Here is a 15,154-nt window from a genome sequence, read left to right as displayed (position 1 = left end):
TAGCATGAAAATGATGTAAACCATTTGCCATGGCCGTCTCAGTCACTAGATCTCAACCCAATTGAACACTTATGGTAGATTCTGGAGCAGTGCCTGACACATTGTTTTCCACCACCATCAACAAAACACCAAATGATGGAATTTATTGTGGAAGAATGGTGTTGAATCCCTCCGATAGAGTTCCAGACATAGAATCTATGCCAAGGTGCATTGAAGCTGTTCTGGGTCGTGGTGGCCCAACGCCCTATATAGACACTTTATGTTGGTGTTTCCTTTATTTTGGCAGTTACCTATAGAAAAAAAGATGGTGAGTAAGAAAAGGTACGTTGTTTTTCATGACAGTATCCAGTAACATCATGGAAAACTTGGATCAAAGGGCTTCAAGTTGTCTTTATGTGGGCTGGAAGTACACTATTTCCTGGAAAGAAAAGTCTCATAGCAAGTTTGACTACTCTGTTCATATCTGAGGCACTCTTAGGCCTTAAAACATAAGTAATGGGAAGGGAGCATAAAGCCTTACTCAACATCGAAGGGGAGAGGTGCGCCACAGAAAACCCCTTTGGAGTCTCTTTGTGTCTGTCTGCCTCTCTCTCGGTGGCTCTGGAGAACCAGTCTCTACAGATCAGTATCACCACCTCCCTGTCAGGCCCATCTTCAACAGGGGGGCCACTAGAACCAAAACACTATTCTCAATCCACAACCCATAACCCCATCCTCAGAAACGCTGCTGCTGCTCTTTTCATGTCTCCTGTCTGTCAGCGAACAGGAAATGAGAGCAGAATGCAGAAGGTCACTCTGTTTCATTTCATAAGAAGGGTGGCTGTGCCCTCCACTGGCAGAGCAGCTCAACTGTTGATCTCAGAGCTGAGAGGTTAGAGTAGAGGTGACAGCTCATGTCAGGGGGATTCAGGGAAGGCAAGGAGGTAGAGCAAACCAACCTGTTTTCTCTCACTAGGCTTACTCTTCACCACTGTCCACATCTATCTATTTGTCTCACTCTCAGCAAGATCCACCAGTAAGAGACTGCCTGACTTAGGACTTGATTGAAATGTTTGAATATTCATATTGGAATTGCTCATTTTAGAAATTCCTTTTTTGTTGTTGTATCTTTATAATGTTAATGTGTTTTGAAGTATTTTCACCTGTAGAGAAATAAACCTAGCTAGGGAGTAGCTGAGCTCAATTGGTAGGGGCTGGGGTTATAACACAAGTCCTGCCCCTTCCTAAGATGGGGGGATGAGAGGGTATAAAACATATAGCGGTGCCCAGTCATGCAGAAGGAAGTCTAAAGCCCTGGGTGCTACAAGCTGTATATGTCTACTCCTGAGTTCCCCACATAGACCTTTAGACAAAAACATGTGGTCACGGTGAGTAAACAATGAACAGCTGCAAATGTTGTGTGTAATGAATGCTGAAGCAGGGAATTTTAGTCATGAAATGTTGCATCTTGGTCCAGGCGTATTGTTTTGATCAAAGCGAGAGATTTTCATTAGGCCTTGATTATGATTATTGTTATGTAATTGGTGATGTAATTGATCAATGTATGATGATTCTCAGGGTTAGTATCCACATTTCATATGACAAAGATAACTGTTTTTCAAGAGCTTGAGAATAATTTTTTGTCATCTAAATAAATGTTTGCTGTTGATATTGATGTTGAAGAATCCATACTATCTGATAAAATAGCTGACAGTTCTAGTCTTAGCATTACGATGAATGCTTCCTATTGTCTTTATTTGGCACTCTTTCTTGATTCTTCCTCTTGATGTAACACAATTGATATGATGGTGACATCTTAGATTTATGCACTGAGGACATAAAATATTATATGGATGAGAAGAATATGGACTTAACGTATGTTTATGACAGACTTATCAATCCACAATGAAATTTCACTTCCATCTGCAAAACTGTTTCTCAACTTGAATCATACACTTGAGATTGGACTAGGGATATAATTTAACCTTGTTATAAAACATTTGATATTGACTTATTTTTCCGTCCATCTTTTGATATACATCTTCTTTATCTGCAGAAATCTTTTAATTGCTTCTGTAGTTGTCTTTTTGGCAACAACAATTTCAACTGCTCCTGTGGAAGGTATGGAAGTAGCTAATTGAATCAAAGTTGTATTCATTGGGATATTTGAACAGGTAAACAACTCAATGCCTTCTTTCTTTAGAGAAAGAGCCGGAGGAGATAGAGGTAGAGGACGGTGAAGAGGAACTCTCAGAAGAGGAGGAGGGTATGAGATGGGAGGGAGGGAGGTTTGGGGAAGGATGAGGGAGTGGGGATGGGGGGGGTTAGAGTCATGTGTCAGGATACCATAGGACCAGGTAGTGCTGGTACGACGAAGAGAATGGGCCTAGCCTAAATGTGACATAGTAAGCTATTAACAAACCAAAAATAATGCCCCCCCCCCCCCCCCCCCAAAACAAAGATCAATGCAGTCTTTTCTGATTATAAAATTAGGTACAGAATACATAGAGTGAGAGCGTAGAAATGTCTAATATAACAAAATAAATTCTATGGAACTAATAAAAAAGGACTAACCCTCTTTAAAGAAATGATAAAGTAATTTTTGAAGTGCACTCAGACCTATAAAGTTAATACCAATTTCCTCCACTCAAGCAGAAGGATATACACTCTTAGAAAAAAAGCTGCTATCTAGAACCTAAAAGGGTTCTTCGGCTGTCCCCATAAAATAACCCTTTGAATAACCCTTTTTGGTTCCAGGTAGAACCCTTTTGGAATAATTTTTTCTATAAGTGTAACCTTTCAGGACCAATTTTTGTATAATTTTTCGGGCACCTTTCCATTTGTTTCAATAGAGGGAACGACGTCTTCTAAATATGTGTGGAGCACAGACTTCTGGGAAGTATAGAATATGAGCATATATTTATGAAATGTCTCAACTTACTTTTCTTTTCAGATGATGATGACTCCAAGAGTCAGGAAAAGAATATGGGTGAGAAGTTAACAACTTGCCACCAATGAATAGAACATCTCTAACCTTTGTGCATAAACCAACGCCTACTTGTGTGACTAAAGTCCCATTTTGAGAGTAAACTTATGTAAATGGTTCAACTAAGAGCATAAATTTGTTTTTCCTGTTTGAATGTTTTGCATAATATTACCATAACACGTTTCAAAGACAAATGGGCCTCATTAATTCCAAATACAAACAAAATATAAAATAGTGAAATAGTGGAAATGTGATAAAGCTACAAAACAGGACATAAGAGTACATTTAAAGTAAAATCTCACATATTGTTGGTATAAAACTATCATTAATCACAAGTATGTGCATGTGCGCATGCATGTAAACCTAAAATCCTCTCTAATAGGGTATAATACCAGAATAAAGGGTTTTTATTGATAAAGACAATCATACAGATTCTCAAATAGAAGTATGTTCCTTTTCCCTTCTCTTCCCTCAAGGAATTGGAGCACAGCAAGCTACCACAGTATCTAAAGGCCTGGGTAAGACACATCTAATCCTCTCAGCTCAGGGGATAGGGCTCATGTTAAAAACAGAATAGCTCTTAGTTCAGTGAGTTCAACTCTGAGAAGTTCTTAGTGCAAAGTGGGGAAGTTGTCTTGAGTATAGACTTTAATCTGGTAAACGCTGCAGATTTTTCTATTAGATAGCCTATCAGGAAAGTTAAAGATATGATATTCATCATTCTTGAAATCAGACCATTTGAGACATTTCTGTTGAGGCTTCTTCCATAAAAGTGAGTTAAACTCACTGTAGAAGTCTGCAATATGTTTGATTCATACAATACAGGATACATATTTGTAAAGGACTGTATTGAAAGGTTTTCAATGGACTGTTAAATAAGCTTGTCTAGACTTAAACGCTGGTTTCCTTCTAGGTTTAAGCGCTCAGCCTGGCACCTCGTTCCAGGGCGAAGCTGCGAATGGTAAGGGAGCACTTCCTTTATAACACTCAATACAAATACAATTTGTACATTTGGAAAATATTTTATAGGAACCCATTCATTTACTTTACTGGTTTGGTAAGCGTACGGGCTGTAAATAGGTTGTGTAATTGGTTATAAATGGGTATTGTGTGTAGGCTGATCTTGTAAATGTATTAAGGACATTTCACATCAGAATTAAGACAAATCAGAAAAGAAAAGTCTTACGATGACTCTCAACATAAATTCCCTCACGAATTTGTGCACCCTTTCTTCCTGCAGGACATAAACTCAATGGGGATAGTGCCATGCAAGCTGGGCCTGACCGTGAGTCAGGCTCCATAATATGTGGCCGTTTTTTATGATTTATTTCAACAAAAACTGTCTTACAATCTTACATATATATTTTCCTACGGGATATTGAGAAAATGTTGTTTGCTTTGTTACAGCATCAAGCAGTACCTCAATATCAGAAGAAAGTAATGGTTAAACATGAATTATAAATTGGATTTGTGTTAGAAGAATTAGGCCATAACGTTGCATTTCCATATTAATTATGCATAATATAGATCTGGAACATGGACTGAGTTAAAGGGTAATTCCGCCACTTTTCAATATTCATTATCTCCACCATCAAACTAGTGTCTACCTATGTGAAAACAACTCGTTTCTATGATCTGTGGTTAAAAAGATAAGAAGAAAGATTCTAAAAAATGCTTCTCTGTGACATCACAGGGTAGGATTAAAAGTTTTTTTTAAACTGCAGTGAGTTTCTAGCCAGAGGAGGGTCTTTTCTTGCTCCCCACGTCACCGTGAATCTCATAGTGTTTGAAAATCACTGATTTTGATGATGTCAAAGGGTAGAACTTTTTAATTATATATTTTTTTACAAAGCGCAGAAATGCACCGTTTTCACATATGTAGACACTGGTATTGTGCTGGAGAAAATGAAATGATGTTGAAAAGTGGGGGAATTGCCTTTTAACACAGGAAGCCCAATTCTGATATTTGTGTAACTTGTGAATTGAATTTGATTTATTTGGGTAAAAGACACAGAGAACAAAATGTACAATGTGGACCTAAAGGATAACACTTAAAAGGGGCAGCAGGTAGGCTAGGGGTTAGAGCGTTGGTCCAGTAACCAGAAGGTTGCTGGATCAAATCCCCGAGCAGACAAGGTAAACATCTGTTGTTCTGCCCCTGAAAAAGGGAGTTACCCCACTGTTCCCCAGTATGCAGTCATTGTAAATATGAATTTGTTCTTAACTAACTTGCCTAGTTAAATATATATATATGAATTAAAACACTTGTTTCCAAAGTGGTGATATATAATATAATGAAGACAAAACAACCATATAGCATTCATTTATAATGACATCCTGAAAAGTGTCACTATACGTTTTGACCAATCACATCAACTCTTTGGACCATATTTGGACAAAATATTAGAATTGGGGTGCCTGTGTAAACGCAGCCATGGTGGAATACATTTGTGGAATGAATGGCTTGATGTGTTCCTATCTCCTTCAGGTAATGGTGGTGGTGGAGGAGGAGGGGGAGGGGGTGGTGGAGGAGGAGGTGGTGGAGAAGATTCACATACTTCACCCTCTGACCCCAGCTCCCATGGTAAAGCCTTGTTCTGTTATCTACTCCATGTTATTACCACTTTATTCTGAACTGTCATGTTAAGTGATACAAGTTTTGTTTAAACAATCAGTTTTTACTTATTTCTTAACGTCCCCTGTCTTTCAGATGCTTCTTTGCCAGGACATGCAGGTTCCTCTTTAGATACCAGTATTGCAGGTCAAATTACTTATTATACCTTTTTTTATTTTTAATCAAGTGATATAATATTTGAAGTGATATCTCTATTGAATCTATCTAATAAACAGTGGTAAGTCTTTATCTACTGTAATTTGATGAAAAGTGTTTTGCTTTCATTGCAGGTCCCAGTTTGGATCCGAGTCAAACAGGTAACGCTACACCCGCTCTCTCCACAAGCACTGAAGTAGACCAAAAAAACACCTGGATGTTTTACAAGCTCTGTCTGGATGGCGGTGGTTTGTCTCTATTGGGGAGGTTGAACTATTGATCTCTTGGCAGGTGCAGGGGGTCATGGCAGTTCAGTGTCACACGTGCAAGCCCCAGGTAATCTCTCTGCCTTGCCTTGGTTCAATTCTATAACAATAGTCCAATAATGCATGACATAAAACCTGGATGAATTGTATTAACAGTAAATCAACATGAATATCTTTACTGAAGCTGAATTTCAACATAATTGTTTTAGGAAAAGTGGTTGTCCACCCAGGAACAGTGGTTGTCCACCCAGGAACAGGGGTTGTCCACCCAGGAACAGAGGTTGTCCACCCAGGAACAGGGGTTGTCCACCCAGGAACAGGGGTTGTCCACCCAGGAACAGGGGTTGTCCACCCAGGAACAGGGGTTGTCCACTCAGGAACAGGGGTTGTCCACCCAGGAACAGGGGTTGTCCACCCAGGAACAGGGGTTGTCCACCCAGGAACAGGGGTTGTCCACCCAGGAACAGGGGTTGTCCACTCAGATACAATCTCTCACGGTAAGTCATCTTGGTCTACATTTGAAGAGTTTATTTCCAAAATGCTATATGCACAATTTTTTCACATTTGTGTTTTTTCATCAGAAATGATTGCTTATGGGTATATACTTATGGGTACATACAAGTGTGTGTAAAATATGTCTGTTCTCATATTTTACATTTATAGATTTTAGATGTGTATCAAAATGTATTTTTTTGCAAAATGATTATATCCATTGTTTAACTGGAATGGAATGTTTGTATGCTGTTTACTGTGGTTGTCTCACCTAGCTATCTTTAGATCAATGCACTAACTGTAAGTCGCTCTGGATAAGACCATTTGCTAAATGACTCAAATGTAAAATGCTAATGTTTTACATACATATCTCATATTACTGTACATTTCTTTATAAAAATATGTAGTTATTTGTTACATTTGACTGTGCAAAACCTAGCAGTACTACTTATTGCTCTGAGAGAATTTTGAATAAAAACATCATTTGTTGTTGATGTCATTGAACAACCCCACACCCTGATTATACAAAAAACACACCCATCTCTTTCATAATTTCTTTAAACAATAAAAGCTAATTTCCCAACATTTTTTAAAATGAAAATGGATAAATAGCATTTTGTAATGAAACTCTTAATTTGTTTGTATAAGCATATTTCAATGGTCCCTTGCAGTGATTAACTTTGTATTATGTTCATTGTGTTTACCTTATAGGCTCAATGGGACAAGCAGGAGGGAGTTCCACTCTCATCATTATCCATGAGGCTCATCCACAGCCTGCAGGTATCATTCACTACATAAAGCCACAGAAAGTTCTGGTGACAGACCTGTGACAAACAATCATATGCAGTTATGAGTTATAACGACCAATAATAATGTCACTCAGTCATGTGTCGTAAACCGGTAACTAACAATCAAGTGAATGTGTGGGTTTGGATAAGGACCATTGATAACACATAGTCAGGAACACTTTGTCTTTAATATTTTATTTTAGTGTCAGCCCATCAACAAATGGGCTGACACTAAACATTATTATGGTAAACATTATTATTAGGCTGCAGGCAAATGGCCAAATCGCCCTCTAGTTGTCTCATGGGTGTGTCATTAATATTTTTAATAATTTCATAAACAATAAACATAATTTTTGAAATCCCGCCCGAAAATCCAGTGTTTCTATGTCAAACGGTTTTGTTATATTTCAGTCTTCTTTGATGTATATAAAGTGTTATATTGGGATGCACACTCAATATGTAATACATTTCAACTTTCTATCTGACATGGTACAGGTGTCAAAAGGTTTTAAGCCCATAACCATGTGTGTGAGGTGTATACTTCTCAGGAGGCTGCCGAGGGGAGGACGGCTCATAATAATGTCTAGGATGGAGTAAATGGAATGGTATGAAACACATAGAAACCATGTGTTTGATGTGTTCAATATAATTCCATTGATTCCATCCCAGCCATTACTATTAGCCCGTCCTCCACAATTAAGTTGCCACCAGCTGCCTTTGGTATACCTTGTTTCAAAGTAGATTTGTTAAAGACTACCAAGAAACACTGTTTGACCCTGATTTACCCCCCTGCAGTAAAAGGTTATTAATTATTTACATTTCCAAGACACTCTGTATATCATGTACAGTATGTGAAGTACATCACAAGTATGATCCACAACTAGCATGCTTACAATGTTTAAATCAAGTCAGCAATGTATTGTTATTACAGGTGGCAGCATTCATACATTTGATGCTGCTGGCTATCAGACTGAGGCTCCAAGTAAGTGCATCCTGACACTAAAGAAGCAGACAGACACTATCACCATGAATGGAAAAACACCAGTTTACAATAAATTACATAAATGAAGAATGAACAACACAAGCACACAACTGTATAGATGTAAGATCTTAATTTGATCAATCTCTGGTTGCTGAAAGTTTTCCTACATCGCAGGAAATGCCAATTAGCTTCGTGATATATATAAATTCCCTGAAAACCTACACTAACACATGGTTTTATTAACAGTATCGCTCTTTTCACGTAGCCTACTTTTGGCCAGCTAATAGCCTAACCACCGATAAAGCAACATTATGAACTAAAAGTAAAAATCGTGTTGCTGCAGGATTATTTTTGCTGTGACATTATACACTACCGTTCAAAAGTTTGGGGTCACTTAGAAATGTCCTTGTTTTTGAAAGAAAAGCAAATCTTTTGTCTATTAAAATAAAATAACATAAAATTGATCAGAAATATAATGTAGACATTGTTAATGTTGTAAATGACTATTGTAGCTGGAAACGGCTGATTTTTAATGGAATATCTACATAGGCATATAGAAGCCCATTATCAGCAACCATCACTCACTCCTGTGTTCCAATGGCACATTGTGTTAGCTAATCCAAGTTTGTCATTTTAAAAGGCTAATTGATCATTAGAAAACCCTTTTGCAATTATGTTAACAGAGCTGAAAACTGTTGTGCTGATTAAAGAGGCAATAAAACTGGCATTCTTTAGACTAGTTGAGTATCTGGAGCATCAGGATCTGTGGGTATGATTACAGGCTCAAAATGGCAAGAAACAAATAACTTTCTTCTGAAACTCATCAGTCTATTCTTGTTCTGAGAAATGAAGGCTATTCCGTGCAAGAAATTGCCAAGAAACTGAAGATCTCGTACAACGCTGTGTACTAATCCCTTCACAGAAAAGCGCAAACTGGCCCTAACCAGAATATAAAGAGGAGTGGGAGGCCCCGGTGCACAACTGAGCAAGAGGACAAGTACAGCAGAGTACAATCGAACCCACAAATGCTGATGCTCCAGATACTCAACTAGTCTAAAGAATGCCTCTTTAAGGCCTTTTATTGCCTCTTTAATCAATTTCTAGCACTGACTTTCCGAGAACTGACTTTCCTAGAACTGACTTTCCTAGCACTGACTTTCCAGCACGGACTTTCTAGTGCTGACTTTACTAGCACGGACTTTCGAGCACTGACTTTCAATCAATCAATCAATCAAGTTTATTTTATATAGCCCTTCGTACATCAGCTAATATCTCGAAGTGCTGTACAGAAACCCAGCCTAAAACCCCAAACAGCAAGCAATGCAGGTGTAGAAGCACGGTGGCTAGGAAAAACTCCCTAGAAAGGCCAAAACCTAGGAAGAAACCTAGAGAGGAACCAGGCTATGGGTGGCCAGTCCTCTTCTGGCTGTGCAGGGTGGAGATTATAACAGAACATGGCCAAGATGTTCAAAATGTTCATAAATGACAAGCATGGTCAAATAATAATCAGGAATAAATGTCAGTTGGCTTTTCATAGCCGATAATTAAGAGTTGAAAACAGCAGGTCTGGGACAGGTAGGGGATTTAAAGGCCCGATGGAGCTATTTCATACAAATATGACATTTCTGGGTTACATTACTGTACTAGTTTTCCATTAAAATTGTAAATTACTTTCCTAGCACTGACTTTCCTAGAACTGACTTTCCAAGAACTGACTTTCCAGCACTGACTTTCTAGCACTGACTTTCCTAGAACTGACTTTCTAGCACTGACTTTCTAGCACTGACTTTCATAAAACTGACTTTCCTAGAACTGACTTTCTAGCACTGACTTTAATAGCACTGCCTTTCTAGCACTAACTTTCATAGAACTGACTTTCATAGAACTGACTTTCTAGCACTGACTTTCTAGCACTGACTTCCTAGCACTGACTTTCCTAGCACAGACTTTTCTAGCACTGACATTCCTAGCACTGACTTTCTAGCACTGACTTTCCTAGCACTGACTTTCATAGAACTGAATTTCCTAGAACTGACTTTCTAGCACTGACTTTACTAGCAATGCCTTTCTAGCACTGCCTTTCCAGCACTGACTTTCCAGCACTTACTTTCCAGCACTGACTTTCTAGCACTGACTTTACTAGCACTGACTTTTTGCACTGACTTTACTAGCACTGACTTTCATAGTACTGACTTTCCTAGAACTGACTTTCTAGCACTGACTTTCCTAGCACTGAATTTACTAGCACTGGCTTTCCTAGCACTGCCTTTCTAGCACTGACTTTCATAGAACTGACTTTCTAGCACTGCCTTTCTAGCACTGACTTTCTTAGAACTGACTTTCCAGCACTGACTTTCTAGCACTGACTTTAATAGCACTGACTTTCTAGCACTGCCTTTCCTAGCACTAACTTTCTAGCACTGACTTTCATAGAACTGACTTTCCAGCACTGACTTTCTAGCACTGATTTCCTAGCACTAACTTCCAGCACTGACTTTCTAGCACTGACATTCCTAGCACTGACTTTCTAGCACTGACTTTCCTAGCACTGACTTTCATAGAACTGACTTTCTAGCACTGCCTTTCCAGCACTGACTTTCTAGCACTGACTTTCATAGAACTGACTGTCCTAGAACTGACTTTCCAGCACTGACTTTCATAGAACTGACTTACCAGCACTGACTTTCCAGCACTGACTTTCTAGCACTGACTTTCCTAGAACTGACTTTCTAGCACTGACTTTCTAGCACTGACTTTCATAGAACTGACTTTCCAAGAACTGACCTTCTAGCACTGACTTTACTAGCACTGCCTTTCTAGCACTGCCTTTCTAGCACTGATTTTCCTAGAACTGACTTTCCGAGAACTGACTTTCTAGCACTGACTTTCTAGCACTGACTTTCTAGCACGGACTTCCTAGCACTGACTATACTAGCACGGACTTTCTAGCACTACCTTTCCAGCACTTACTTTCCAGCACTTACTTTCCAGCACTTACTTTCCAGCACTGACTTTCTAGCACTGACTTTACTAGCACTGACTTTTTGCACTGACTTTACTAGCACTGACTTTCATAGTACTGACTTTCCTAGAACTGACTTTCTAGCACTGACTTTCCTAGCACTGAATTTACTAGCACTGGCTTTCCTAGCACTGCCTTTCTAGCACTGACTTTCATAGAACTGACTTTCTAGCACTGCCTTTCTAGCACTGACTTTCTTAGAACTGACTTTCCAGCACTGACTTTCTAGCACTGACTTTAATAGCACTGACTTTCTAGCACTGCCTTTCCTAGCACTAACTTTCTAGCACTGACTTTCATAGAACTGACTTTCCAGCACTGACTTTCTAGCACTGATTTCCTAGCACTAACTTCCAGCACTGACTTTCTAGCACTGACATTCCTAGCACTGACTTTCTAGCACTGACTTTCTAGCACTGACTTTACTAGCACTGACTTCCTAGCACTGCTTTTCCTAGCACTAACTTTCTAGCACTGACTTTCATAGAACTGACTTTCCAGCACTGACTTTCTAGCACTGACTTTCCTAGAACTGACTTTCCAGCACTGACTTTCCAGCACTGACTTTCTAGCACTGACTTTCCTAGAACTGACTTTCTAGCACTGACTTTCTAGCACTGACTTTCATAGAACTGACTTTCCAAGAACTGACCTTCTAGCACTGACTTTACTAGCACTGCCTTTCTAGCACTGCCTTTCTAGCACTGATTTTCCTAGAACTGACTTTCCGAGAACTGACTTTCTAGCACTGACTTTCTAGCACTGACTTTTTAGCACGGACTTCCTAGCACTGACTATACTAGCACGGACTTTCTAGCACTACCTTTCCAGCACTTACTTTCCAGCACTTACTTTCCAGCACTGACTTTCTAGCACTGACTTTCTAGCACTGACTTTACTAGCACTGACTTTCATAGAACTGACTTTCCTAGAACTGACTTTCTAGCACTGACTTTCCTAGAACTGACTTTCTAGCACTGACTTTACTAGCACTGCTTTTCTAGCACTGCCTTTCTATCACTGCCCTTCCTAGAACTGACTTTCCTAGAACTGACTTTCTAGCACTGACTTTCTAGCACTGACTTTTATAGAACTGACTTTCCAGCACTGACTTTACTAGCACTGCCTTTCTAGCACTGACTTTCATAGAACTGACTTTCCTAAAACTGACTTTCTAGCACTGACTTTCTAGCACTGACTTCCTAGCACTTATTTTCCTAGCACTGACTTTCTAGCACTGACTTTCTAGCACTGACTTTCTAGCACTGACTATCTAGCACTGACTTCCTAGCACTGACTTTCCAGCACTGACTTTCCAGCACTGACTTTATAGCACTGACTTTACTAGCACTGACTTTCTATCACTGACTTTCTAGTACTGACATTCCTAGCACTGACTTTCTAGCACTGACTTTCCTAGAACTGACTTTTTAGCACTGACTTTCTAGCACTGACTTCCTATCACTGACTTTACTAGCACAGACATCCTAGCAATAACTTTCCAGCACTGACTTTCTAGCACTGACTTTACTAGCACTGCCTTTCTAGCACTGCCTTTCCAGCACTGACTTCCAGCACTTACTTTCTAGCACTGACTTTCTAGCACTGACTTTCTAGCACTGACTTTCTAGCACTGACTTTCCTAGAACTGACTTTCCATCACTGACTTTCTAGCACTGGCTTTCCTAGCACTGCCTTTCTAGCACTGACTGTCATAGAACTGACTTTCCTAGAACTGACTTTCTAGCACTAACTTTCTAGCACTGACTTTCATAGAACTGACATTCCAGCACTGACTTTCTAGCACTGACTTTCCTAGAACTGACTTTCCAGCACTGACTTTCCAGCACTGACTTTCTAGCACTGACTTTCCTAGAACTGACTTTCCTAGAACTGACTTTCTAGCACTGACTTTCTAGCACTGACTTTCTAGCATTGACTTTCTAGCACTGACTTCCTAGCACTGATTTTCCTGGCACGGACAATTTCTAGCACTGACTTTCCTAGCACTGACTTTCCAGCACTGACTTTCTAGCACTGACTTTCATGAACTGACTTTCCTAGAACTGACTTTCTAGCACTGACTTTCTAGCACTGACTTTACTACCACTGACTTTCCAGCACTGACTTTCGAGCACTGACTTTACTAGCACTGCCTTTCTAGCACTGCCTTTCTAGCACTGACTTTCATAGAACTGACTTTCCTAGAACTTACTTTCTAGCGCTGACTTTCTAGCACTGACTTCCTAGCACTGACTTTCCTAGCACTGACTTTCTAGCACTGACTTTCTAGCACTGACTTTACTAGCACTGACTTTTCTAGCACTGACTTTCTAGCACTGACTTTCTATCACTGACTTTCTAGCACTGACATTCCTAGCACTGACTTTCTAGCACTGACTTTCCTAGCACTGACATTCATAGAACTGACTTTCCTAGATCTGACTTTCTAGCACTGACTTTCTAGCACTGACTTCCTAGCACTGACTTTACTAGCACAGACTTCCTAGCACTAACTTTCCAGCACTGATTTTCTAGCACTGACTTTACTAGCACTGCCTTTCTAGCACTGACTTTCTTAGAACTGACTTTCCAGCACTGACTTTCCTAGAACTGACTTTCTAGCACTGACTTTCTAGCACTGACTTCCTAGCACTGACTTTACTAGCACAGACTTCCTAGCACTAACTTTCCAGCACTAACTTTCCAGCACTGACTTTCTAGCACTGACTTTACTAGCACTGACTTCCTAGCACTGCTTTTCCTAGCACTAACTTTCTAGCACTGACTTTCATAGAACTGACTTTCCAGCACTGACTTTCTAGCACTGACTTTCCTAGAACTGACTTTCCAGCACTGACTTTCCAGCACTGACTTTCTAGCACTGACTTTCCTAGAACTGACTTTCTAGCACTGACTTTCTAGCACTGACTTTCATAGAACTGACTTTCCAAGAACTGACCTTCTAGCACTGACTTTACTAGCACTGCCTTTCTAGCAATGCCTTTCTAGCACTGATTTTCCTAGAACTGACTTTCCGAGAACTGACTTTCTAGCACTGACTTTCTAGCACTGACTTTCTAGCACGGACTTCCTAGCACTGACTATACTAGCACGGACTTTCTAGCACTACCTTTCCAGCACTTACTTTCCAGCACTTACTTTCCAGCACTGACTTTCTAGCACTGACTTTCTAGCACTGACTTTCCTAGAACTGACTTTCTAGCACTGACTTTACTAGCACTGCTTTTCTAGCACTGCCTTTCTATCACTGCCCTTCCTAGAACTGACTTTCCTAGAACTGACTTTCTAGCACTGACTTTCTAGCACTGACTTTTATAGAACTGACTTTCCAGCACTGACTTTACTAGCACTGCCTTTCTAGCACTGACTTTCATAGAACTGACTTTCCTAAAACTGACTTTCTAGCACTGACTTTCTAGCACTGACTTCCTAGCACTTATTTTCCTAGCACTGACTTTCTAGCACTGACTTTCTAGCACTGACTTTCTAGCACTGACTATCTAGCACTGACTTCCTAGCACTGACTTTCCAGCACTGACTTTCCAGCACTGACTTTATAGCACTGACTTTACTAGCACTGACTTTCTATCACTGACTTTCTAGTACTGACATTCCTAGCACTGACTTTCTAGCACTGACTTTCCTAGAACTGACTTTTTAGCACTGACTTTCTAGCACTGACTTCCTAGCACTGACTTTACTAGCACAGACTTCCTAGCAATAACTTTCCAGCACTGACTTTCTAGCACTGACTTTACTAGCACTGCCTTTCTAGCACTGCCTTTCCAGCACTGACTTCCAGCACTTACTTTCTAGCACTGACTTTCTAGCACTGACTTTCTAGC

The 15,154-nt window shown here is 39.9% G+C and overlaps 1 protein-coding gene across 8 annotated transcripts in view; it reads left to right on the top strand.

The window, feature by feature from the left end:
- Positions 1-1,257: 1,257 nt before the first annotated feature.
- The window catches only part of LOC129830991 (uncharacterized PE-PGRS family protein PE_PGRS54-like), a 68,987-nt gene continuing 55,090 nt past the window's right edge, over positions 1,258-15,154 (top strand). For 7 of the 8 annotated variants that reach the window (XM_055893930.1, XM_055893927.1, XM_055893924.1 and 4 more), the window contains exons 1-14: positions 1,258-1,367; positions 2,036-2,100; positions 2,183-2,245; positions 2,933-2,968; positions 3,442-3,483; positions 3,879-3,926; positions 4,206-4,250; positions 5,454-5,549; positions 5,676-5,726; positions 5,870-5,896; positions 6,027-6,071; positions 6,211-6,498; positions 7,205-7,273; positions 8,213-8,263. In XM_055893930.1, the coding sequence (XP_055749905.1) occupies positions 1,357-1,367; positions 2,036-2,100; positions 2,183-2,245; positions 2,933-2,968; positions 3,442-3,483; positions 3,879-3,926; positions 4,206-4,250; positions 5,454-5,549; positions 5,676-5,726; positions 5,870-5,896; positions 6,027-6,071; positions 6,211-6,498; positions 7,205-7,273; positions 8,213-8,263 (937 nt within the window). In that variant the 5' untranslated portion in view covers positions 1,258-1,356. The remainder of the gene's footprint in view (positions 1,368-2,035; positions 2,101-2,182; positions 2,246-2,932; positions 2,969-3,441; positions 3,484-3,878; positions 3,927-4,205; positions 4,251-5,453; positions 5,550-5,675; positions 5,727-5,869; positions 5,897-6,026; positions 6,072-6,210; positions 6,499-7,204; positions 7,274-8,212; positions 8,264-15,154) is intronic. The other variant, XM_055893926.1, reaches the window with a different exon arrangement.

Source organism: Salvelinus fontinalis, chromosome 32, assembly GCF_029448725.1.
Source record: "Salvelinus fontinalis isolate EN_2023a chromosome 32, ASM2944872v1, whole genome shotgun sequence".
NCBI lineage: Eukaryota > Metazoa > Chordata > Actinopteri > Salmoniformes > Salmonidae > Salvelinus > Salvelinus fontinalis.
This window is presented reverse-complemented; position numbering and strand designations above follow the sequence as displayed.